Below are 25,577 nucleotides of genomic sequence, written 5' to 3'. Positions count from 1 at the left end.
CCCGCTGTGCCTCCCCAGGCGCCTCTGCCAGTCTGTGGGAAGGATGTGTCAGTGCGCAGAGGCTCCACGTGCTCCAGAGCCTGGCATTTTCAGGGCAGGAAAAGAGTGGGTATGTGGGGTGACTGAACCGTGTGGGACCCTCCCGAGCTGTGCTGGTCAGGCAGCGCAGATGTGAGAACTGCTCCTCAAAGCCGGAAGCTGCTTTTCCATGGTTCCGCTTTTCCCGATCCCAGCAGGGCAGGAAAATGACAAATGAGTTGGTCATGGTTTGCTACCACAAACCAGAATATTCCCAACACCACAACCCCAGAGGTGGGTGGTTGCTCTGAAATGCTCTGCACCATCTCCTGCACACTGCTGCTGGTGGTGACCGTTTTCTGGTAGATTCTTGTTTGTTTATTGTATAAATTTGCGAATTCCACAGCAAATCCTAAATTTTCACATTTTCCTTGATGTTAAGATGGCCTCAAGGAGAACTATTTCAAGCTCCTTCTTCAAGTTCCAAAGAGCAGGAGCATCTCTTCTAATGAATTGGATATTGGATTCAAAATGATTTGTCACTTCCACATAAAATTTGATTTGGGAAGGAAATAAAGAATAAGCTGATGAACATGATGTAGTCCAGCCCTCTAGGACTGTTCCAGCAATATCGGATCTTTGCTGCCTTTCTAGTCTACAATGCAAATGAACCTTAAGCACAAATTGAATTATGTTTATATATCTCATGTAAGGTAAAAAAATTGGAAAAACATGCTGAAATAAGTATAGATTTCGACCACCAAAGAAAACTTCGGGGTTTGCATTTATTATAAAATTTACTGAGTGATTTTTTTCCATTAGTGATTTTGTGTTTTCATATGTAAATGAAATATTCCAGTGATGAACCAGCAGTGCCCACGGTGCAAAGCCGTTCATTCTTTATTTTGTTTCACTCTGGTCCATCTGGACTGGCGGTTTCTCCTTAATCACCATGCTGCAATTAATTTTCACTGCATTAAAGTGTTAGCAAACACTAACAGTGTTAGTGGCCGAACAATTTCTTTACAAAATTGTGGGTGCTGATATTCCTAAGGAGTGTTAGCACCCATTCTGCAGGGCTTTCCTTGACTAATGGCGACAAAGATCTCCTAGAAAAAGGGGAAGTTTTTAGCTGTCTTTTCTGAAACAGAGGAAATTCCCCCCCAGAACTTTATAGTGTTCCTTACCAGTGTTGTAAAAAAGTAGTGGTAGTATTCTGTCATCATTCCCATGGAGAGAATCTGTGAAAGAGATGGAAAGGTGAGGGTACTTTACTCTGAAAGCTCCCAGTGTGTTGCAGTGCCTTTGAAAAGCAAGGGTTAAACACATCACAGGTCATGAGAGCTTGATTGCAATAAACCCTACATTTTTCTTCAGGAGCCAAAAATATCCTGTTGTATTTAAATGGTGTTTTTATCACCTCTGCTCAGGAAAGAGATTAAAGATTGCAAAACTTCCAGGACAAGAAAAATTACTAGAGATAACGAGACACTGATTTTTAAAACCTTTAGTCTGCAGTCTGGAAGTGTTAAAAAGGAATTTACTAGCAGACAACACAGTTTGTAGGGGGAAGTGCTTAGGGGCAGGTTTTTGTTCTGCTGCCAGGTGAGAACAGGACACTGGTGAGGGCTCAGGAGTAAAGGAGGAAAACAGAAAGAAGGAAGTTTCTCTAAGTGCTTTTTGTTCCACCTGGGAATGTGGGTCAGCGGGAGGGTGCCAAAACAACTGGGGTGGAAGAATGTTTGGGCTGGATTGACCTTCCGGAGGTCTAAATGGACACTGACGGCCACGTGGGGCAGAGGAGGATGAGATTTTCCTTCCCAGGCCTTGTGCTGCAGGACACTTCCAGAAGGATGTGCTTTACTCCCTCAGCTCTCCCCAGAATCAGTGGGAATGCTTTCATAACCCCCGAGGGTGTGTGGGTACCTGGCTGCTCCACAGCCTCCCCCCAGCCTTCCTACACTTGTCCCCACACGCTCTTGCCAGGATGGGAAAATTCTGCCCTCTGGCATCTTGTGAGGAGGAGGAGGAGGAATTATAAACTGGGAAACTGCTGAGGGATTCATTGCCACGACAGCAACAGGGAGTAAGGTTAACTCCAGTTCAGTCCTGATCACAGCAGTGTAAGGATCTGCTATTAATTCCTCCCTTCTAGGACAGTTTTGGGAGTGCCTGAGTAGCTGTTTGAAAGGCAGGGGGGCATAGTGGGATTTGGCCAGCCAAAATTCCCTCTTCTGGCAGAAGCCTCTGAACATCAGTTGAGTGATTGTGTATGGCAATTCCTCACATAAAAAAAAAAGCAGAAAAAGAAAGGAAGAAAGCAAACCCTGAACTTCCTGAGCTGCAGCAGATAATAAAACCAGCTCATGATTAATCGCAAACAACTGATCCGTTTCCAGCCACTAAAAGTCAAGCCAGAAGGCAACTATTTTATTGAAATGCTCCACTGGATTTACACATCAAAATTGCCTTTTTTATTTCTGATTTTATTAATCCTCTTCTCTTCTGTTTCTTGGAGCTATTTTATTACCTGTAGAATAAGCTGGAGGCTGCTGATCCTTCCCTGTTTATGCACAAACAACAATACAGGTCTGTATCCAGGGGAGCTTTTGTGTGCTGTGTTTCTGGGACTGGCTGGACTCAGTCCCCCTCCCTGGAGCCTTTGGATTTCCGTGGCTTTGGGAAGGAGGTGCCAATTTTATGGGATTTTCACGATGCAGATCTCCTTTGAGCTGAAACTGCACTGAAATAGCCAACTGTGACCCTGTGGGGCTCAGAGCAGCTGCCAGGTTAAACAAATGTGCTCTGAACCCAGGAGATGTCCAGATTTCTCTGGTCCTTTGCAGGGTGTTTGCAGTCAGTGCACGGTGGGGTGAAAGCAAGTTCTTATCAGTTTACATGGGGGAATCCAAACGGCCAGACTGAAATAAATGATTCCTTCCTGCTCGGATTGCAGCCCGAGACAGGAGAGCTGAGAGGCCACTGCACTTCTGTCAGCAGAGAATACAACCTCCAGCTTGCCTGCGTGGCCAGTGCTACCCCACCTACTGCCCTGAGACACAGATTTCCATGAGGCAGCCAGACACATTTACTGCAGGGATTACAAAGTGCAGCCTGGACCTTTGGGAAGCATTTCCCAGCTTGTGCTGCTGCAGCTGCGCTGCTGAGGGTACCAGCAAGCTGAGCCAGGGCAGCTCTCCTGCCAGATCCAGGAGAGCAGCTGAGAGCAGCGTTTGCCTCCTGAACACGCGCTGGGTGAAAGCTCTTAGGAGAATATTGATCGCCAGAGTGAACAGAGCTGGCAGGACACACACAGAGCTGTGAATGATCCTGATTTCACAAGTCAAGCTACAGGTTTGTTCTCTAAAGCAAAACAAGCCCAAAATGAGCCTCAAAACATGCCCAAAAACCAAGCAAAACCCCCAAACCCCACACCAACCAGAAACAAAGCCCCTGAGGAGAACAACCTCAACCGGTTGTCCTCCCCTCTCTCAGTCATTAAGGATGATAATTAGCTAACAGCTATTAATCACTTAGACATGCCTGTGACGTGTGCACTAGATACTGAACAGGGGCTTTCTGCTGGTGGATCAAAGAGGCTTTGCAATTATCATTTGTTTATGTTTAAGGGTAATATGGCTGCTAAGTGAAATTCCCACTGAAGGATGATTTACTGCTCCAATGCAGGAAAACAGGAGATGCAATCAAGCCAAAGCAAAAGCAAGAGGAATGCTGAGAATCATGCTGTACATTCCAAAGCATCAATAACTGCTCCCGAGGCTGAATCCCTTGGATGCTCCTGTCAGTGTAAACAGGAGTTTCCAGGGCTCTTCTGCTGAGTGTTTGCAGCACAGCAGGCACAGGAAAGCAGCTCCCAGTAGCTCCAGGAGGAGACAGTAAGAGCCTGCTTGGACCAAAGATGGATTTCAGGCTGGGACAGCCCTGAAGCACCTGGCAAAGCTTCCCACAGAGCAGGGAACCTGAAAGAGAGAAGGAGCCCAGCAGAGAGAGGGGAAGGCAGCATCTCTGTCTGTGTGCCTGCCCACAGGAAACGGGGGTGAGGTTTCATTGCACGTTGCTATTTAAATAATTTTGCATGTAATTATGTAAATAATTACGCACCTGATACAAATGTCCTATTTAAATAATAATAGCTTTTGCTTACAGTGGAGCTCAGATGAATGGAAACTGGGGAAATCAGCCTCAAATATTCTCCTTGTGCGTCTCCTGCCCAGCCTTCCCTGTATAACATTTGTTCTCCAGCCAAACCCAGCGATGGTTGGACAAAGGGAGATAAAGACACTTCCATCTCTAATTATCCGTTCCAGATCAGGAGCCTGGGCCTTGTCCTTCGCAGCTGTGCACTTTCAGCTGTGGGTCACGAACCGCAATGTGAATCCAAAAAAGTATCAGCGGTCAAATTATATATGGCAAGCTGACAGAGGCTGGGTAAAAATACTCTCCCTTATGTCTGAAAATCTCTTTTGGGTGCCCTGTTCCTGGCTTGAATCACATCCCAGCTCTAACTTGCATTTGTTCAACTTGTAAAAAACTCCCTGCCTCATTTAGATCCATTGTCAATCTCCCTTCGAGGCGGGCTGGGACTGGAATGACGGGCAAGTGCATTAGTGGGAACTGCACCAAATCCTGTGCTTGCTCTCACTCTGCATTTCCTTCGCTCAGGCTGTGATTTAGTTATTTAATGTAGTGATCATTAAATGCATTTCATTTTCCAATTAATTATCCCCGCTGTTTTCTGAGATCAGCAAGGTGCAGCACAGTGAATAAAAGCCCCTCTGCCTGCTCGCCTCTCGAGTGTCATAGGTTTACACTGGGCACACAGTCCACGCAGACAGCTTTATTTGGACTTGACTGCGCTCCCTGGAAGTCTGCATCCCTCTGAGCACAGCAGGTGTCCAGCCGGGGTGGCTCCCTCCCCTGCGGCCCTGCCAAGAGACAAGGCAGCTCTGGAAGCACCGTGTGGTGCCGGGGCCCAGCTGGAGCAGGGACCACGGCACTGGGGCAGGACAAGTGCCCCATGCAGCCGGGGGTGCCTCCTGCTGCTTCCTGAGGAGATCCCAGGCTTCTGGAGCAGCCACACCACCCTTCAGACCCCATCATCCCACAGAGCCCAGGCGGATTTGCCTCTGCAGAGACCCACCTGTCCTTTTGGGAACTGGGCTCGCTGCTGGATTTGGGGCTGAATTACCACTGTCACACCCCTCCACGGGTGTTGCTGATGTCCCAGCAGGAACCAGGGGGCTGAAGGAGGGTGTCCCCCACCAGCAAACCCTTCATAAAATCAGGAAGGGGAGGAGAACCAGCCAGGCTAGCACGTCTCTGCTTCTCACCCAAAGCGGGGCACCTGGGGGATCTGCCACTGCTGTTTCTCCCATGAAAGTGGGAACAGAGCTAATCCTGCCTTTTCTTAGCAGGGAGTGGGCTCCAGCCTACCTGCCAGGTTCCTGAAGGAGCACAGTCAGGAGCTGAAGTTTTCTATTCTCACGTCTATTACTGTACCAGGAATGTGCTCCCTGGTGACACCCGGTTTTCAGCCTTCTGTAGGAACTGAATTAATGATTCCTTTCGTTGTCTGTCACATCGTCTTTACAGGAGGCTCTGTGAGAGCCTTCAACCTGATTAAATATACAGTACACTTCCTCAAGTGTGTTTTGGAGGTGTGAGGAAAGGAGTAGGTAATTTAAGGTTAGCAGGGACATACTTCCTGAGAGGTGAGTTTGCCTAGCAGTAAAATTTGTGCCAGCTCCTGGTGTGTTGGAACAAACTGAGGGTTAGCCACAACAACTACACCTCTTCAGCCAAGTTTCTCTTACAAAAGGCAGTATCAGACTAAATAACGTGCGGGATAAATTGCAGGATTTGTGCATAAAACAGAGGGCAGTCTGCAAGAGCCAGATCTCATTTACTTGGGGAGTGCTCGTCTACTGCAGACAGAGCACCAACCTCCGTTCTCCACCAAATATGCCAGGTAAATGCCACAGCCAGCAAAGGAGGGCCAGGCCTCGTGGGGCTGGTGAGGGACTGAGGACATCCAGGCTCTCTGAGCATGTCAGAGAAGGGGCAACGTGGGAGTTTAGGGAACAGCTTGTTCAGCTCTGTATTTTGGCTCAATTAGGTTATTGATTTTCCTGTTCTTGTTGTGCACACAAGGAAGTGTGGCTTGATGGGGTTTTAGTGGAGGCCATAAATAAGGAGAAATTAGAGAAGCAATCTTTGTAAAGCCAAGGCTGGAGGAGGCGAGTGAAGAGGTGCCCTGGTGCACACACTCCCAGCACAGCTCCAGCAGAGTTCTGGGCTAATCCTTCTGCTCCCAGAGGAGCTTCTGGGCACCTCTGTCCCTGGGAAACAAGCAGTGCCACAGCTGGTGCCCCCTCCCTGCTCCATGGGCTACTAAACACCTACTACATTACCTAAATACAGTGAACAGGCAAGGAAGAGTTGCCTTGGCACGGCTTTAGGTGACCCTGAGTCCTGCTCCTGTTAGAAACCTTACAGAATTTAACTACACGGGAAAACAGCACTTGTTTTTCCCGTGACGTCTACTGGATTGTTTGCAAAGTCAAAAATATTCTCTACTAAAACCACAGAGTTTCCTTGAAATGATTTCTCCAGTGTTGGAAATCCTGCTTCCATCCAGGTAAAAAGCCACAGGGGTGTGTGAGTGCCGGGATGGGGAGGTGAACCAGGGCTGTCCCTGTGACCTGCAATCAGAGGAGTCCCACAGGAATGCAGAGCCCTCCACGCCTGCACATTTCCCTGCTGCCTCTGGCGGGGAGGAACTCAACCCCTGAGTTATTGCTGCCAGCATCCACACTCAGCCACAGAACTAGCTCACAGAAAAGCCATTTTCCCTTTCTTTCTAGCCTATATTTATGTTGTTTCCTCTCCCACAGTGCTGACCCACAGGTGTACCTCTCTCAGTTTTCCTGTTTTCTCCCACACTGTCATTCCCCCTCCTTCTCCCAGTTCTTCAGGCACTGGAGAGCATTATCTGTATCTGCAGCCTGTCACTTGGCTGGCTGATCCATATCCCACACAAACTCTTCTGCTGCTTTGCCCCGCTTTGGTGCATCTTTCAGCACTCCCTCCTCTTCCTTTGACACCCAGGTTTTGTTTTCGGGGGTTTTTTTCCATACTCAGCCTGGCATATTGGAAACTTTGTGCCTCCTGCAGTGTGCCAGACATCTGCACCTTCCTCTTGAAGACCCTTCAGAATCTGTGTTGTCAACTCTTCCCCCACAAATCTCGTTTTGGAGCAGCCAAAAGTGGGGATGCTTTTGGGCAGCCCTGCAGGGAGCAGAGTGGGGGCACAGCCCACTCCCCCTGCCCAAACAGTGCTGCTGCAGTGCCCTCCCCGTACCTCAGATCGCTCGCACTGAGAAAATCCTAACATTTAGTGCAGGCCAGCATTCCTGAGAGCAGGAAATCTCACCCTACAAGCTCACAGGAATTGTGTGCTGCAGCTCACTGAGGATGCTGCCAGTCCCTGTCCCCAGCACCAAGTTTCTCCAGCCTGGAGAGGAAGGTTCCAGGCTCCACAGATGAATGCAGTAACGTGCCCTACCAACTTTGACACAAAAAGCTGCTCTGCAGAACCTAAATATTTCAGTAAAACATTCTGGGATGGGAGCAGAAAGGGACCTTTATGAGCATTTAGTCAGTGGAACCTCTCTGGCGCTCTTCTGGGATCAGGGTATCCCATCAGATTGACTGGCAGGAGAAATAACAACTCCTCCCTCATCCCTCCAGGTGCAGCAAGAAGGGAACTGCCATCACAAAGCACGGCTTGCTCGGAACTATTTCCTGCAGGTCAACGAAGTGCAGGAGCCAGTGCTTTAGACTTTGATTGTCGAGGAATGTATAGCAAGTGACACCAGTAAATTCTAATTCCCACCACTCCCTGTGTGCCCCTGGGAACGTCCCAGCCCATTACTGTCAGGCTCTGTTTGTCCTTGCCTGCTGTGGCTGCCCAAATCTTGCACTCAGGCTGGGCCAACCCTCGCACATCAACCTCTCTCAATGTTTTAAAGGACAGTTTTCCCTTCTGACTCTGCCTCTTTTTTTCTTTTGATGGGAAAGAAATAAGAGCACTGTCGATTAAACCAGGACAAGCTGAAGCACAGGAAGTTATGTCCCCAGTCAGGCAGAACCTGGAATGCTAGAAAGAAAAGCCTGTTTGCTCCTGTGGGACACACGTGGGGCTCCCCAGGGATGGCAGTGGCTCTGCGCAGCCCTGGGCTGATGCACCTTTGTTGGGACTTCTGTCCCTGTCCTCACAAGCCCAGCAGGGGAGTGCCTTTGCTTTTAGTGCTCCCAGCAAGTGGAAAGCAGAGAGGCTGGCAGATTTCAGGGTACTCACATCGAGTTCTGCCTCCCCATCCCCGGTACCTGCTTGAGGATTTCTGCCGCCGTCTCGTGCGAGCAGTCGAATATCACATAGAACTCCTTGCCCTTCTTCATCTCCTTCAGCAGAGGCCTGGCATCCTTGTTCCCAGAGGGCAGCTGGCGGATTTTGATTTTAATGTTGTATCTGGAAGGGGCTTTGATGAGCTCCTGCAGGCGAATTAGACCTGAAAAATGACAGGCAATGATACAATCACCATCCCGTGCCACAAGGGTCTATTGTCAGTTAAACAGGGTCTCTCACACTCCACACTTCCTAGGGATAATTGCTAGTTCCGTATTTGCCAGCCTCCTAGCTAATATTATTAAAGCTTTTCATTCCCATGTTTATACTGGCTTCCACATCTAAATATTTTTGAAAGGTGTTTTTAACTGGTTGACTACAGGATATGTTTGCACTGGTGAAATGCAATATAAACATATTGTAGTATGTTCAAATTGAGATGCAAAAAGCACATAAGGCTTCTTCCTTGGCAGCTCATTATTATTCCAATACCAAACAGCAAGAAGATAAAACAGAGGAAACCTCCTCCTAACTTTCCTGCCTGATGTCTCTCAGCAGCTGTGAGATCTTTTAGAATGTTTTGAGATCCAGCTCTGTGTCCTCAAACACAGAAGGTGATTTCTCAGGCTCTGTGTTCAGCTGGCACAGCTTTACACGCCTTAGCTGAAGTCAGTGGAGCTCAGCCAGAGCCTTGTCCGAGTGTTTAAACACAGTGCAGTTCCACTGGCTAATTCAGCACTCCTGTGTAATTTGCACTGCCTCCAGAACCTAGGCAAGATAGTTAAGAGCCCTTTGAGGTGTGTGATTACAGCCTCTTATTACCCACGAATGCAATTCACCCACAAAAATATTCCTGATCTCCTGCTGAGGCAAAGAGGCTGCCTGGAAAATATGCACAAAGAGAGAGAACGAAGGCAAAGAGCACTTCTTGAACAAAAATCAAACAAACTATTAAAATGAAGGAACTCCTGCCTCCCCTGCTGGGATAATATTTGTGTGGGGTGTGAATGCCCCTGGTTGAATGGCACATTTAAGGCAAGACAAAGCTCCCTCTTCCCTCTGAGGCTCACAGGCCTTGCTGAGTCTAGAGCTGTTGGCTTTCACTCAAGTGCTGCCAAGGTGCGTGGGGAAAAGCTGCTCTGCCCCCGCCTGCAGGGCCGGGGCTGTTCCTTGCAGGTTTTCAAGTATCAACAATCAATAGAGAATACTCAACATTATGAGCATTCAGCTGGAAATGCCGCACGCGCCGGGAGCCGGGCCTGGCCGGGAGCCAGCTGGGGAGCAGGAAACCTCTGGAGCTGATTATGATGGGAATGGGCTCCCAGCACTCACTGACAAGGGGCTGGTGTCACCTGGCTGGGGAAGTGCAGCCCGGGTGTACCAAGTGCTCACTCCTGGCTGCAGTGCCCCGGGATGGCAGCTCCAAGAGGGAGAACTGAGATCTGGGAGCAGGAGCCTGGCATTCAGGGAAGCCTTCGTCTCATCCACACCTCACATTGAGAACTGGTGTTTCTCTTCCTAGCAACAGAAAGCACTTGAGTGCAAGTGTGGCGAAAAGCGGAAGAAACAAAGGGTTTGCCCACCCACCTCCCTCTCCTTTTAGGGGGCAGAAATTACTGTGTGCCTTAAAAGATCTCCTTTGGTCACATCAGACTGGGAACTTGCACTGCTGCCACACGACGTGGAGATGGAGCCCAGGTGTGGTGTCCTGGAGAAACCAGAGCAGCACTGGAAAGAACTGCAGCTATTTTTCCAGAGGACATGGCAAAAGCCTGACCCCTATAGCCCATCCAGTGCCACACCCTGCCCTGGGCAGGGACACCTCCCATGAGACCAGGACGCTCCGAGCCCCGTCCAACCTGGCCAAGGTGTTTTTATTTCTTGTGGTGTAACGATGTCAAACACGAGGGATGAGAAATGAAAGAGCTTGAGTTAACTGGCATTGCTCTAACCCCAAATCCAAGGACTATTTATACTGATCAAAGCTGACATGTTTACTTTCCTGACTCCAAGTTAATGAGATGATTGATGATTAATTTACTTTGCAAATACCTCTGCAAATGAAATCTTTTCAATATCAGGCATCTTTGTAACTGAGCAGGTACACAGCATTTGGCGTTTTGGAATGCCAGTTTGGTCATGGGGTGGGCCAGAAAAGACCTCTCCTTGTTTCTATTCTGTCTAGAAGATTTATCTAGGAGCTACTGAACAATGTCCAGCAGGGGCCACAAAGATGATGAGGGGTCTGGAGCATCTCTCTTGTGAGGAGAGGCTGTGGGAGCTGGGCCTGGTCAGTCCAGAGAAGGGAAGGCTGAGAGGGGATCCCATCAATCCATGCAAATGTCCCCTCAATCCACACAAATGTCCCCAGGGGCTGTCAGAGGATGCTGCCAGACTCTGCTCAGTGGTGCCAGTGACAGGATGAGGAGCAGTGGCCATGAACTGAAACACAACAAGTTCCACCTCAACCTGAGGAAGGATTTCTGTCCATGGAGGGGGCAGAGCCCCAGAACAGCTGCCCAGGGAATGTGTGGAGTCTCCCTCTCTGGAGACATCCCAAACCCACCTGGAGAGTTCTGTGTCACCTGCTCCATGGTGGGGGGGTTGGACTGGGTGATCTCCAGATTCTGGGATTCTGGGATTCTGTGACCAGTTTGAAGCTGTGTTACGGTTCCACAACCAGGAAGCAAAATGGGATTGAATATTCAAACCCCAGGGGCTCCTTCCCAAGGTCTGGTGAAGTGAGCAGCTTTCCAGAAGCCATGGTGGCAGCAGGACAGGGGTTTTTCTCCTGCAACGCAGGAGAACTGCTGAGGGCACGGCAGAGTGAGCTTCCCCAGGATGTCATGTCTGTACTCTGACAGGAGCACAGGCCCTGCAGCCCAGCACCACTCACCCGTGCTGTCCTCGTACACCACGGTGACGATTTTCCAGTTGTAGTAGAGCACGAGGTCCAGCACGGCCCTGCTGATGGCGGCGTAGTCGGGGTAGAGGTTGATGTAGAAGGCGTCCCTGTTGTCCACGGTGGGGTGCTTCCAGCGGGTCTGGATGTGCGGCACCTCCAGGGCGTTGCAGATGGACTGCACGGCGCTGACCGACGAGCTGTGCGCCGGCCCGAACAGCGCGGCCACGCCCAGGGCCAGCTGGTCACAGGCTGAGGGGACAAGAAGCTCTTAGCTGCCAACAGCAAGGGACTTGTGGGATGCTCACTGGGAGCTTTCATCCTCCATCCATCCCCATCATTTCAAAGCGAGAACGGGGCACTGCGTTGCCTCAGACCCACTGAGAGATGTGCCAGTGGTTCCTGAGGCATTTAGAGGTGCTTTGGAGGGTAAAGAGAGAGGTTGAGGGAGCTGGGAAAGGGGCTCAGCCCGGAGCGAAGGAGGCTCAGGGGGGACCTTGTGGCTCTGCACAACTCCCTGACGGGAGGGGGCAGCCGGGGGGGGAGTCTGGGTCTGCTCCCAGGGAACAGGGACAGGAGGAGAGGGAACGGCCTCAGGCTGGGCCAGGGGAGGGGCAGGTTGCCTGTCACGAGAATTTCCCCATGGAAAAGGTTGTTAAGCTTTGGCAGGGGCTGCGTAGGGAGGTCTGGAGTCCCCATCCCTGGAGGTGTCCCAGGAAGGCCTGGACATGGCACACAGTGCTCTGGGCTGGGAACAAGGTGGGCATCAGGCACAGCTTGACCTTGATGGGCTCAGAGACCTCTTCCAGCCTCAGTGATTCTAGCCGGATTGAGGTTCTGCAAATGGCTTTACTGATCAGCATTATATCCTAGACCCTGCTTGCTCCATGTAAAACCTTCTCTGCTCGTTACCTTGCAGACCACGTGGATTCCTGAACTGCCCTTCTCAGAACAGCTTTATTCTGGAGGTACTAGGAGCTCTGTGGCTGCCAAAGGAGCGTCACAGCAATGAGGTTCCATGGCAAAGTGTAATGGAAATACGTCCCTGGATCCCCCCGGGACTGGCACCTTGCTACCTGTGTCAGCTGCTCTAATTTCAGGCTGCTGCAGGAACACAAGCAGCAAAGGGCACCACGACTCACTGCTCTCCATAATCTGTGTTTACAAAGCAGGCAGTAAAGCCTAAAGCCCTCAGTAACAGCAAAGGGAAATAAAGAACCGACACACACTGACATTTTTATACCCCTCCAAATCAGCCAAATACATCAGCAAAGGTTTCCTTCTCCTTGTGCCCATATCTCAGCCTGAAGAACCCTGCCTGGAGCTGTCTTTGCATTTTTCTTTCCCTCCCATGTCTTTGCAGGCTGACAGACAGGAGATGAAGTAATATCAGTTATTTCTGTCCATTGGTAAAATTTACTGCCAATGTATTTAACAAGGCTCCCGACAGGGACAAAGCCTGGCACTGAGCTGCAGTGCTGCTCTCTTTGTGAGGCTGGGAAATTACTGGGAAATCAGAAATGACTCTGATTGAGTGAACTATTAAACACACCAACTTCCACAAGCAGCTGAGATTCTTTCAATGCGTATTTAGCTCTCTGACTGTAATGGAATATGACCGAAAATCAATTATTTTCTGTTTCCGTTCTACAAATGAGTGTTTTACAGGCAGCATAAAGCACACAGGCTTTCCAGGTTTCATTCACAAGCCTTTCTAAAGGTTTTAATGTGCAAATTGTATAAATAACTTCAGTAATTTATGATGAGAAGAAATTACTGCTGTCTGTGTGAGTTTCTTGCATGTAGATTGACAACTTCCTACACATTAAGTGGAGAAGGCACTTTCACAACAGTCATGGAAGAGATTCTCACTCTACTGGGAATCTGAAATACTGTATCGGCCTGGATGATACGGATTATAAATCCACCACACTTGAGGTTTGATAGCATATAGCTCCAGCACATACCTGATAACTGAAAAAGAGCGCAATACATGCAGTTTAAAGCTCTTTTTGATGTTCTTTGAAAGCATTCTCCTTTTCCCCACTCTTACTGAGAAACTGAAGTAGCAGAGGAAAATTTGGTAGTGTAGATGTTTGAAAGGTGACAGCTCACCAGCCTGAGTTCTAAAGCGAGGCATCTTTATTTTCCAGCCTTCTAGCAAATCCCGTTCCAGGAACTGGGCTGCTCTTTATAACATTTTATCAAACTTCAAGCTTGCCTCCTAGAGGCCAAGGAACACATGGAGGTTAAGAAAAGTTGTGACTTTCTGCCCCTCTCAGTTTTGGCCTGCAAGCCAATTAGAAGGGGCTAAATTGGGACGTAATTTTCCTTCTCAGGAAAAAAAAAGAAGAGGCAAAAAATTCCAAACTTGACCACTCCAATTCCTACAGTCATTTATAGCAGAGAAACTTATTTCTGTCTCTAGGCCACTGAGCATTAACATTTCAGGGCAGGGAGGCTACTGGCCTCTGGTCTTTAAAGTGCAGTGGAAATAATTTACCAATAATGGGTATCTGCGCTAATTATGGGTTGTGATGTCCCGCTGTGCTTCCTGTGAGTCCGTGGTCATTTTTCTGCAGAATTCCAGGTGGCAAATGTAGGTTTTGGAAAGAAAAATGCCTTGGACTTGCCACCTGCCATCTGTGGCTCTTAGCATGCAGACAGGACATAGGGGTTTATTCAGAAAGCACATGACAGGTCCAAGCCCAGCTTGGTTCTTGGTTCAAACACCTTGGAAAGATTGATTTTATGTTCCTGTTGGTGCACATGATACAAGCAGAGCACAAAAGGAGATCAGGCTGGGGAAAGGTATAGGGTACAAACCATGTATGTAACGGACACAGTAAGTGAGATAATTACCTCTTCTCGAGGCTTCAAAGCTATCGAAAAGGTTAATTCTCTGGATGTCATAGGTTAATGTGGTATTAGGCATCAGTGTTCTGTTTCTATTAATGTTGCTGACAGCAAACTTGAAAGCCAATTCTTCAATATTAACAGGTTCGTTTTCCACAGTTTCGAATATCCCTCCTGTTGGAACAGAGATAAATGAGAAGGATTATTCACCTCTTAATCGCCGCCCATAAAGAGAGGAAAATAAATCATGAGCAATAGCTTCTAAATCATGAGCAATAGCTTCTGAGCCTTCATCAAGGCAAACCTCATGGCTCTTCAAAGCACTACAGCAGAGCACAGTGGATCATTAGCTTTTATCTGCAGTGGCACTGGGGTTAACTCAGTATTATGAATGTTGCTCCACAAACATCTGGGGAAGCCAACGCGTGTTTATTATCGAGCCTTTTCAGAGGAGCACTTTAAATGCTCTGAAAGCTTCCATCCAGCTCCTTTCTAATGAAAGTAGGGATGAGCATGGGTCTTGTTCCCCCTGCTCCAGTCTAATCTACATTTGGAGATGAAACTTGGACGTGTGGATGTGTTCTGAAGTGTTTCTGCACATCCTGGCAGAACAAGATCCACTGAGGAGTTTGAGAGCACACGGGCTGGGAGCCTCCCCTCGAGCTCCGTGTTTCCTCTGGTTTGTCATAAACCTCGGGCAGGGCTGTTGGTCATTCCTCAGTTTGCTCAGGGGCAGGGAATAGTTTTGCTTTCCAAAAGAGGGCTGTAAATAACCAGCCTGAATTTTGGAAGCATAATGAATTTCCCTGGAGTGTTATCCTGGGATGGGGAAGGTGTCTCAAGGCCACAGCCTGTCCCAGTATACTGGGATGTCTGCTCCCTCCAGCCTCTAGAGACCTTATTATGCCAGCGGGACTGGAGGAAGGCACAGCAAACACAGCTAATTAAAAAAAATAGCTCCTCTAAGCAGCAATCTCCAGCTTCAGTGCTTGATTTTGCAAGTATAATTTACTCATTTAGTGCAAGTCACTAGAGAACACTTTGGATTTCTCACTTACGTATTTCCCCATTTCCCCAAGTGAAATTTGAGGCCCGTCTCTTTGTAATTCCTGGGCATCTGAACACATTCAGCTCATGAGCTGCAATTCCTGCAGTTTTGATGTCACCCATGTAGGAACAGTGCAGTCATTAGCTGACCATCAGAAATGGGAACATGCTGGAATTAAAACCTGGTTTGAATCTTAATCCAGCAATGAAAACCCTGCAGTTTGCCAGCCCCAGCCTGGTAATGTTATCCCTGGCTCCTGTGGAATAAACGGCGTTATTTTATCTCTTGAGCACCCATAGAGCAATGCCTTGACGTGGCTTAAGCAATCTGCCAACTTCAGCAATTTTCTTCTTCACTCCATGGATTCCTCATGCAAAATGTGCAGGTATCAGAACCTTTGGGATTTCTTCCCCCTCCCTCAGAAAACATCCCAGTGATTACAAAAGAGTGTGATACACAAAAACAGCCCCCCAAAAAAGCCTAATTGCAGGATTTGGAACCAAAACATCAAGTGGAATGCTAAAAGCCAGCAGGATTTTCCAGAGCTGCAAACTCCAGGTCACCTGGAGGGAAAAAATCTGAAGCCTGTCCTTTCAGATCCAGTCCTGTAATTCCTCATCCCAGTGATGATCCCAGCAAGTTTAGTGGTTAAATTCAATTCTCTTTCCCTCATTTCACCAGAGGAAGACAATTCTTTTCAGTCAGCTGCAGTGCCAGCCTGGGCTTGGGCCAGAAAGTCCCACTGCTGAGTTTTCCTTGAATCCCTGCTGGAAGCAGCAGAACATTGCTCCATCAGGGAGGGTGGATGTCACAGGTACAAGGGACAGCCTGAGATAACCCGGAAATAAGGGTGTCCACAATGCCTCCCCACTTCCAATAGGATGAGTATTTGGCCATTTGATCTTGGCAAAAAATCCTCTCCACCTCAGAAATTATTACTGTGCATTCCGTCCCTTTCTGCTTTTTTTTATTAATTAAAACTACTTCATCCAACCGCCCTTGAGGCAACCTTCATACCTGGATGTACACAAGCACTTCCTCATTCTAGGGCCAGAACTATTTCCAGCCCTCTAATCAGCTGCCTATTAAATGAAGATTAATTTTAATTGCTGTACAACCAGGAACTATTTATACTTCATTAGCAGAATTCCGCAGGATCTTTCCTTTTGGAAAAGAGTAAAAGCTCACTGGACAGCAGGAGGGTGGTGAGGGAAAGGAGGAGTGATGGAAAGAGGGGGAGTTTTGTGTGGATGCGTTTTCTGAGCAAACTTATCAGAACTCTGCACTATCAACACACTTCCATGTTCCTTTTGCACACATGAACGGAGCAGGAGAGCACCCACAGGAACTGTGATTGCAGGCTTGATTTGCTGGTGACATATCTCGGATAAAAGATGGAATCCCAGACTGGGTTGGGTTGGAAGGGGCCTTAAAGTTTACCTCACTCCACCCTCTGCCATGGACTGTGCCTGAGCTGAGGGACATTGCATTAAAAAGGCTGGGACTGCACCTATTTGAGCTTGATTCTTCTGTTCAGGCCTATTTGTGTAAAAAGGAGTTGAATTACTCGATAAATCTGCATCACAAACAAGCTGTGCTGCAGCATTTTCACCCATACATCCCTACTGACATCCAGCAAGTCCATAAATAGTCTCTTGTCCTCCTTCTGCTGGTGACTGACAGCCAAGCTCAGAATTTATTGTAAGGTCCAGGTAAAAAGAAAAATGGCAGAGTAAGTGACAAGTTTGATGAAGAAGCAGTTTGTCAGATGATTCATTTAAATAATTACTGTACAGCATTTTAAAAACAAATTAACCACAGCATTATACATAGGAAGGAAGGAAGGAAGGAAGGAAGGAAGGAAGGAAGGAAGGAAGGAAAGGAAGGAAAGGAAGGAAAGGAAAGGAAGGAAAGGAAGGAAGGAAGGAGGGAGGGAGGGAGGGAGGAGAAATCAGTGTTAACTCAAGATATAAATATGTTCCAGGAATGAAGCTGTTACTGCTGAGCATAAAAACAAGCACTGGCTTTCATGTTGGGCTGCTGGTAGCACTTAGGTGAGAAAAACTGTAAATTTTTGAGTCCTCTCTTTCAGTTCCCTCCTCCCTCAGTCGGAGAGTGAATCCTCCACAGCAAACCGAAGGCTGCTGAGTCCTGGTCAGTGGCAGACCTGACTTCTCACTTGCAGCACTTCATTTGCAACGTGATTTCTTCAAGGATGAAGGAGAAAACCCTTATCTGCCCCTCCTTGGAATCCAGCCATGGAAGGTAAGAGGGAACGACAGCCTGGGTGCAGCTGCTCTGCCAAAGGGGGCTGCGCCACGTGAGTGAGTCAAAGTGGCACACGGGGCAAAGCATCAGCTCCATTCACTCTCTGAGCACAAACACGCCCCACAGCAAGGAAAATGTCACAACTACAGAGCACACTTCAGCAGGCACACCTGGAAAAGCTCCTCCAGCCCTCCCAGGCAAGCAAATATTTCCATTGCAAGGGGTCAGCAGGGACTGAGGGAGTTTCAGTAAAGGTCAGGGCTGAATCCATTCCCAGAGGGGGATATTACAGTTTATGACTCTTTCTAGCTGAGGATAAACCCCTGTTTCTACATGGCTGATGCCCAGATTTCCTGTGCTGGCTCAAAGGAGGAATTTTCCCAGGCTGAGAGTCAGCTGTGCAGCTGGGGAGCTGCTGGGACACGGGATAACACATGGAAGAAGCGATGTGGAAGCACAGGGACTGTGGGATGCTGCTCCATCCTTGAGCTGGGAGCCACCGACAGGTCCCAAAGGCAGCCCAGGGCCACGACAGGCAGGGGATGTGCTAGCAGGGCTTCCAGAAACATCTGAACATCCATTTCCTGCAGGGATTCCTGCTCGGAGAAGCCTCGCCTCCTTTCCACAGTGAACCCTGGGAGGTCCACGAGAGCTCATTAAAAGCCACCTGTCAGTCACTGAAGGGAAAGGAGAGCTAAAATCCTGATGATGGTGAGCTCTGTGCTGCTGCATTCCCCGAAGAGAAGCTGGTGGTGGTGCCAGGTTAATGTAGGGGGTTCATAAAGCCAAACTGACACACGGTTTGCCCTTGGGCTCTTTGAGAGGGGTATGGATCCCATGAGGGCCTGGAGCACACACCCTCAGTGGGGCTGAAGGCTCAAAAAGGAGCAGGGCGCAGCAAAAGAGTGCTGAGGAAGATTATTTCCTCCAGGTAATTCCGTCTGACAGAGTCCCACTCGGACCGAAAGCACCTACTGCTGGGAACCCCCTCCAAGCAAGTTTTCCTATCTTTATCTCTTAGCAAAGGACAGATTCTCCTGTGCCACGTGGTGTCCAGCTGGGAGCCAGTGCCTGTGCACTCAGCACACTCATCTCCCCAGAGGAGAATTAAAGAAGTTAGTGCTCACAGTTTAGCAGCATCTTCCTTTGAAAAATTACCTCTCTGGCAGTGAAAGCTTATCCAGAAGTTGGCTCTTGCCTCTCATTTAGACAGACCCATACACGGCTCTGTGATGTGGATGTGCAGTAAGAGTTTCTCAGGAAGAACGGGGAACAGCCCCACTCCTGTCACAAGCAGCAAGTGCAATTCGCATTTGCCCATCCTGCAGCGGGTTTGCTCCCCGAGGTTCTCATGGAACTGGGGCCGTGTTTGGCTGGCAGAACCCACCCTGAGCCCATCAGCATTCCGTGCACGGGTGGGCTGAGCCTGCAGCAGCCCTCGGAGTGAGGAGCTATTATCATCCTCATTTTACACACAGTGGAGCTGGGAGCCACGTTCCCACCGCCATTCCCTCTCCAATCTGTTCAAAAGCTGCTTTGGAAGCCTTCCATGCGTCGTGCTCTGTTCCAGCCTCTTCCCGCCCTCTCCAAGCCCCTGGCCCTACCTTGGCATCCATCATGCCTGCCTTGGCCAGCCTGGGTCCTGGCCAGCCTGCCCCCAGCTCTCCGCCTCGGTGCTCCATCCTGCCAGATGTCGCTGCCATGCCCTGGCTCTGCCAGCTCCGGGATCACTCCCCCTCTGTGACTCAGCACCCACCTGTGCACTCCTGCTTTTAGGCTGCACTCAAACACAACTCCCAGCCCCTGCCCTTGCCCTTCCTGCCCTTTCCCCTCCTTGTTCTCAGCCATCAGAATCTCGAAGAAAAGACGCTGAGCACGGAAAGGCGAATACCCCGCTCTGGAACCCGCCTGGATTTCTGCCTCCCTCACCCCATGTCTGCAGCTATTTGCTCCCTGTCTCTGTAGACCAAAAGCTTTGCAAGACTTTAAGAAATGTTCAGCCAAACAGAATAATTTTTCAAATGTAATAAATGCAGGGCTGGCTCTGGGGTTGGGGTGGTGGTTTAATTCTCAGTCACCTCTGACTCAAGGTTGATGGTTTAATTCTCCTTTCTGTGGCTGTGAGGAGCTGAAACCTGGGACAGGCTCAGGACTCAAACCCTGACCAAGGGAGGGGATGAGCCCCAAGTGTCAAACTCAGCAAATGGGATTTTTTAAAGAAGACTAGGCTTGTTTATAGCAAGGTCACTGCCTATTTGACAAGCTGGGTATCTCCTCTGTTCCCAGCTGCCTATCCAACATCCAGCTCCGTGTTCCAGATCTGGTTTTACTCCAGCTGCTTTTGTGAAGGTTTTGCTCCCAGCTGTAACAAGGCTGCTCAAAATTTGCTTGATTTTTTGCTGAACTCTCAGGAGGACTCGGCCTTTCTGCCCTTTTCATGCAGCATGGCTGGTGCTTAACAACCAGTGATGAAACTGCTACAAATCCCACTTTGGCCTCAGACACATGCGGGCTCTGCGGCTGCCCGAGAGCTGCAGCCCCTCACGAGGGGTCTGAACCCGTCACCCAGCACAGAGGACAGAAAAAAAGGGCTCAGTAAAAATGGTACAGCATTTCTCCACCCAAAACAGCCCCTGTGAGAGCCAGGGCAGCTTTTTATAATCATCTGCACACCAGAAAGGTGCATTCAGCCCTGATTTGATCCTTTGGAAAGCAGAGGGATAAAAATACTTGTGTGTATGTATAGGTAGAAGAAGTTGAGCTTATTAAGATACAAGGATCTGCCTTTTCCAATGGGAATTATTTCACTTCAGCTTGTGAGTGGAGATATTTCCCAAAGGCACAATTGGCATGATTCATGTTACAGAATTTCTAACTGATGACCTTTTTCCTTTTTACTAACAGGAAAAAAATCTGGTTGACCTGATTTAGGTATCTCTTGCAACACCAGGCAGGAACTAAAGTGTCGTTTTCGAGGTGCAAGCTCTCAATTTGGTAAAAGTTTTAAAACTGTGTCCTTGCTCCTTTGTTTTTTATATTTCCTTCTGCCTGCACTATGTCATGGCTTGTGGGCTGTTCCAAACACTTCTCCCGATTCCAGCAGGGTTTGATCAAATTCCCTCACGGCTGAGCATTCCTCCCACTATGCTGTAACAACTTAAATAGTCCCACTGGCAAAGAAACTTACTTTCCCGAGTCCTTTTAAATCTTTCAGAGCCCTGCTTCACAGATCTGCTTTCCCTCAGTGTCTGAGTCAGAGGATTTCCCAGACATCCTGACACGTTAATTGCTGATCATGGGCAGGGCTACAGGGTGCTGCTGGAAATGGAGAGGCAACGGGAAAGCAGAGGGGAAGGGACAATCAGGAAAAAAATCAGTGCTTATATTGAGGAGTAAAGGAAGGGGAAAAGAATTTGACAAATAAAAAGCAGAGGAGGAGAGTGGACAGCAAGCAGGTGGGATGAAGACTGACAGACTGATGGCACTGAGCTGCAGGCATTGGTGGAATTTTTATGTACTGCTTTTATCTGAGTCCATTTATCAAATGCATTCAATTGCTTACAAATATAGTGAGAATTTTTGGCAGATTGTACCTCACGCTTGAGGAAAGCTCAAACCAAACGAAGCTTTAGAGCCCCCATCTAAAACAACAGCAAGGACAATAGAACTCTGAGGGGTTTTGCCGCCTGATTTTACACAGGCACCCGGTTTAACCAGGAGGATATCTGTGTGAAAAGTGCTTTGCACTGTGCTTTGCTGCAAGAGGTGACACTCACAGAAAGCAGCAATACATGCAGGGTTTTCTGCACTCTGACAGCAGATGCCCCCTGGAAACAGAAACATTCACTCGACTGAGCCCTGGAAAGTTACTCCAGAGAGGAGCCCCGAGGGGAGAGAAGATGGCCCCACTGCAGAGCAGTTGTGAGTTTCATTTGCAATGGAACTGCTTCAGGATGAGCCATTTTTCTCCAGCTGTTAGGCAGGAATAGAAAGACATTTCAAAATCCAAGACAATGCTTTGAAATGAGCGCTATTTAGCAAACGGCGTTTTTGTGCATAAATGTCAGGGTTATATCTTTAAAAATTACACAGTCTGTCTTTTCTTGAGTGCCCATTAAGCACTATTATCTCTAAGATGCTTAGGAACATAAGGTCTTTATTAAAGCTGAAGAAATCCGAGTTTATCCTGAAAAAGCATGGATAAAATCAGATCACAGACTGTCCCAAAGTACATCCCTTCCAGCGAGGAGGTGCTGGACGGAGGTTGAGGTTGGCAGGGGGACGTTTCAAGCTCTGACTTTAGTCTTGGGCTGTTCTCTTTGCAATTGCAGCGGCTGCAGGTGCCCTGAAGGCAGTGGTGCCTGTCCAGCCAGGAATGATGGACACGGGGATGCCTGGAAGCTCCAGAGCTGCAGCAGGTCCCCCATTTGGAGACTGCTGGGCACACTTTGCACCTTGAACTATGCAAAAAATCGTGTCCTGATCGAGAGTTAAAACATTAAGGATCCCAAACAACAGCAGCCCCTGTTGTCACACCTTCTGCACGAGGCCATGGGGAATTTTGGCTTTGCCTTCCATCCCAAATGCAACAATTGATGATGGCAGATTTCTCTGAGGCTGGAGTTCCTCCTCTCACACTGGAGAAAAGGCATAAAATCATTCAGCTAAACTGGAGAGGACTTTGCCTCTGATTGTCCCCACCCTTCCTTCTCCCCAGATCATGCCAGGCCTGGCATTAAGGAGGGATAAACCTGAAGTTTAAAAATAAAAACTGCAAAGAGACATAAGTGATTTGATTGATTTTCAGTATAAGAAATAAATCCCCCCCTTTAGCTTCTCTTGGCACAGAGGGAGGATATAAACCCAAATGTTACCAGGTTTCGCACTGGATCCGTGGGTTTGGTTGTCCTGAAGGTCCAGACACATATTTGGGGTGGGGCACTCCATAGTTTGGGGGACATGGGGAAACTTGCAGGTTTTGCTCAGGATTTCCTTTGAACCTTACAGCAGCATATTGTCCCATGCTGCTGCATTGTTCTGCCTCCCTTTAACTGGCATTCATGCAGTTTCATCCTTAAATCCTCAGGTATCAGGAAGGAGCACAGAGAAAATGGGCTGCCATTTTCCTAAGCAGGGCATTATTTATCTTGCAGCCTTAGCAGCAGCTGGCTTTAAGAAAACCAAGGTACATTTTCAGTCCTGGGAAGTGTAATATCTGAGGAGCTCATCTGAGATGATGCTCTTAAGGGCGGGGGGTGCAGATTTTGCCACAGATCCACTCTTACGAGTAATGTTTAATCAGCACCTGTGCTTTGAGCTGCCACATTTCCTCATAGTAATGATCTTGAAAAGACACTTACTGGAGGTGCCTGCAGTTTAAAGCTTTCTTGGTAATTATCAATCTGGAACATTTCTATTCCTCAGTCTACCGAGGGCCATTTGAGTCTGAAAAATGCCTTATTCACTGTCTACATTTGCAAATATTAAAGCACCAAGTGTAAACAAAACATGGCTGCACCTGATGACAACTTTCCATCAAGTGCTAAATTATACACCTCCAAGAGAAATATGGAGTGGGAACCCAAACAACTCTGGGAACACTTCTTTCTTGTAGTGCTTCCCTCAAAAAGAACTTAGAGAATCCCAGACTGGTTTGGGTTGTAGGGACCCAGTTCATCCCATCCCACCCCTGCCATGGGCAGGGACACCTTCCACTATCCCAGGCTGCTCCAAGCCCCAATGTCCAGCCTGGCCTTGGGCACTGCCAGGGATCCAGGGGCAGCCACAGCTGCTCTGGGCACCCTGTGCCAGGGCCTTGAGAGGCTCCTGCTCAAATCACTCAGGAGAGCTGTAAAAAGGGGGATCTTTTAGCAGAGACACTTTCATGGTGTGCAGGCAAATTTGGGGATGCCTGAGGCAGCAATGTTATATGCAGATGAATCCCAACCACGAAATGTTTGACATTTGCACCTTGTGTGTGCACAGCAATGTCCTTCATGAGGAATCACACTCAGATTGAGACATTCCACTGCAACAGCTTCACTGGGAGCAGCTTCATCAGGAAGTATTGACGCTAATTAAGGATGGTAATTACAGTTATTACATTTATTGTGTTCGAGGTATTCTTAGTTGTAATTATTGCACTTATTGATAGGGAAGTTAGATATGTACTTTGGGAAAAAATGGCAGGAAAATTTGCTCCTGGATAATTTTACCCAGGGGTTAAAACTGTATTTAAACAATTAATTCAAAAATTAAATAAAGAAAAAGACAATTATCTGAAAAACTGGATTTAGCTTTAGTATTTTTAGCCTCATAGCTTCATTGTAAGAAAGAAATTTCCATCAGAAGCCCATGAAATAACTTTGCCATGAAGAGGCAACTGTAATTAGTCCAGTGTGTAAAGATGGCTTCAATTCAATTAAGCATTTCCATAATTGATGAAAGAAATGATGGCCAATGTGTTACCACCAGTCTCCTGACTGAACAACTTAAATTTCAAAAGAAAATCAAAAATTCAGCTGAAGGAGACACTTGATGTTTTTCCTTGCTCAGTTTTCCTCTGTGTGTGTGTCAGATTTCCCACTCAGGGTATTCCAGGATCCTGTGATTCCACATTTCAACAGGTTTATACTTTCGGGGAACTGGATTTTAAGTCTGTTCAAAGTGGCACCGAGGCCAATCTTCCCCTGAAAATCAATCCCACACGCACATTTTTAGCATCATCACATGGGCTCCAGTAAATCCAGAGCTGAGCAGGCAGCACAGGGAACACAGAGTCGTCTCTGGTTATTATTTTCCCTAACACGTAAGAAGTGTTTGTTTGTTTTTTAAAAACCAGGTCCAGTTTTAAACCCCAAATCCAGCAGTGCTGCTCCTCACCAGGCTGCCAGCAACTCAAATCCACCCTGAAAGCTGGGCCACAGTCAGGCACAACTGGCTGGGCTCACTTTTGGGGTAAGGGCATGAAATCCAGCTGCTTGTTCATGCTGAGAGATCACTGTAGATCCTCCGATGCTCCTGCCTGCCCCAAAACTTCCTGAGATCCTGGAGCAGCAATAAACGCTGGCCAGGAGCTCAGACAAGAGGGGGACGCTCCTGTGGGGCAGGGCAGCTCGTGGCACACTTGTGTATCACAGCACAGAGAGAATTCTGTGCTCTCAGTGCCAGCACCAGCCTTGCTCTCACTCCATGTTTTCTGAGACACAGAACACGGAAAAATGGTCAAATTACCCAGGGCCATACATTCCCTATGTAAATGGAATGCTGTGTACACGGCTCTTTGGGTGATTGTGGCTCCCGACATGACATATGTCTAATCATTGCCATTGGCTGCTCTTGAGGGGGATTTAATTTAAGGCACTTACGGCACCGGGCTCAAATGATTTGCAAGAGTTGATTGAAGCTTATGTTTTACCCTGCAGCTTGTGCTCAGCTGAGGATCATCCGCTGCCTACATTGCATTTGTCTCCCGCAGGATCTCGGCTGTGGGCTCCTGCCACACTTTTACATCTCTGTACAATTGTCCAACCACTTCCCGGAGCAACCAGAACCTGCTGTAAAATCAGATGCCTGAACAAAATCGCCCAATCCTGGTACTTGATGTTTTTATTTATTTAATCATAACATCTTCAATTTTTAAAGCCACCATGGCAACAGGTTTTGGATATCTGGCTCCCATGAGAATTAGGAAGAACTGGCCATCCAACCTCTCAAGAAGCTTTCCAGCTCTCCACTTCTCTGTCTCTCAGCGCTCCTCCATGAGCTGCTGATTGAAGGAATGTGTGGATTCAGAAGTGTCACCACCAAATTTGGTGGCAGCCCAAGCTTGGTGTGAGGCCGCAGCTGCCAGGGCCCTGGGCTGTCACATCCCATGACAAACCCACCCCACAGGTCCCTGCAGCCCCCAGGGCCCCATCCCTGGCCAGAATGCCGTGGGAGGGGAGTGCACAGCTCTCCCTGGAGCTGTCTGGGGCTGCAGGTGTGGTTTGATCTGCTGTAGAAAGGTTTTCCATGAACCTCCCTGGCCTTTGGGCTGGGCCCCCCACTCCTCCTCT

General features: G+C 48.3%; 1 protein-coding gene and 1 long non-coding RNA gene across 5 annotated transcripts in view; one reads left to right on the top strand and one right to left on the bottom strand.

Annotated features, from left to right (window-relative positions):
* GRIK1 (glutamate ionotropic receptor kainate type subunit 1) overlaps nt 1-14,396 on the bottom strand; it is a 54,515-nt gene extending 40,119 nt beyond the window's left edge. The window contains exons 1-4 of the mRNA XM_017727093.1: nt 14,211-14,396; nt 11,343-11,600; nt 8,428-8,609; nt 1,206-1,259 (exon numbers count right to left, since the gene is read on the bottom strand). Of these exons, the coding sequence (XP_017582582.1) occupies nt 1,206-1,259; nt 8,428-8,609; nt 11,343-11,600; nt 14,211-14,283 (567 nt within the window). The 5' untranslated portion in view covers nt 14,284-14,396. The remainder of the gene's footprint in view (nt 1-1,205; nt 1,260-8,427; nt 8,610-11,342; nt 11,601-14,210) is intronic.
* Nucleotides 1-25,577, top strand: part of LOC108444895 — a 77,815-nt gene that overhangs the window by 49,779 nt on the left and 2,459 nt on the right. For 3 of the 4 annotated variants that reach the window (XR_001859613.1, XR_001859615.1, XR_001859612.1), the window contains exons 3-7: nt 3,706-4,075; nt 17,345-17,517; nt 22,607-22,705; nt 23,506-23,606; nt 24,945-25,115. This is a non-coding gene — a long non-coding RNA (uncharacterized LOC108444895). The remainder of the gene's footprint in view (nt 1-3,705; nt 4,076-17,344; nt 17,518-22,606; nt 22,706-23,505; nt 23,607-24,944; nt 25,116-25,577) is intronic. The other variant, XR_001859614.1, reaches the window with a different exon arrangement.

The sequence above is a fragment of the Corvus brachyrhynchos genome, unplaced genomic scaffold (genome assembly GCF_000691975.1).
Source record: "Corvus brachyrhynchos isolate BGI_N302 unplaced genomic scaffold, ASM69197v1 scaffold412, whole genome shotgun sequence".
NCBI classification, from domain to species: Eukaryota; Metazoa; Chordata; class Aves; order Passeriformes; family Corvidae; genus Corvus; species Corvus brachyrhynchos.
Note: the sequence above shows the minus strand (reverse complement) of the source record. Positions and strands in the feature narration are given on the sequence as shown.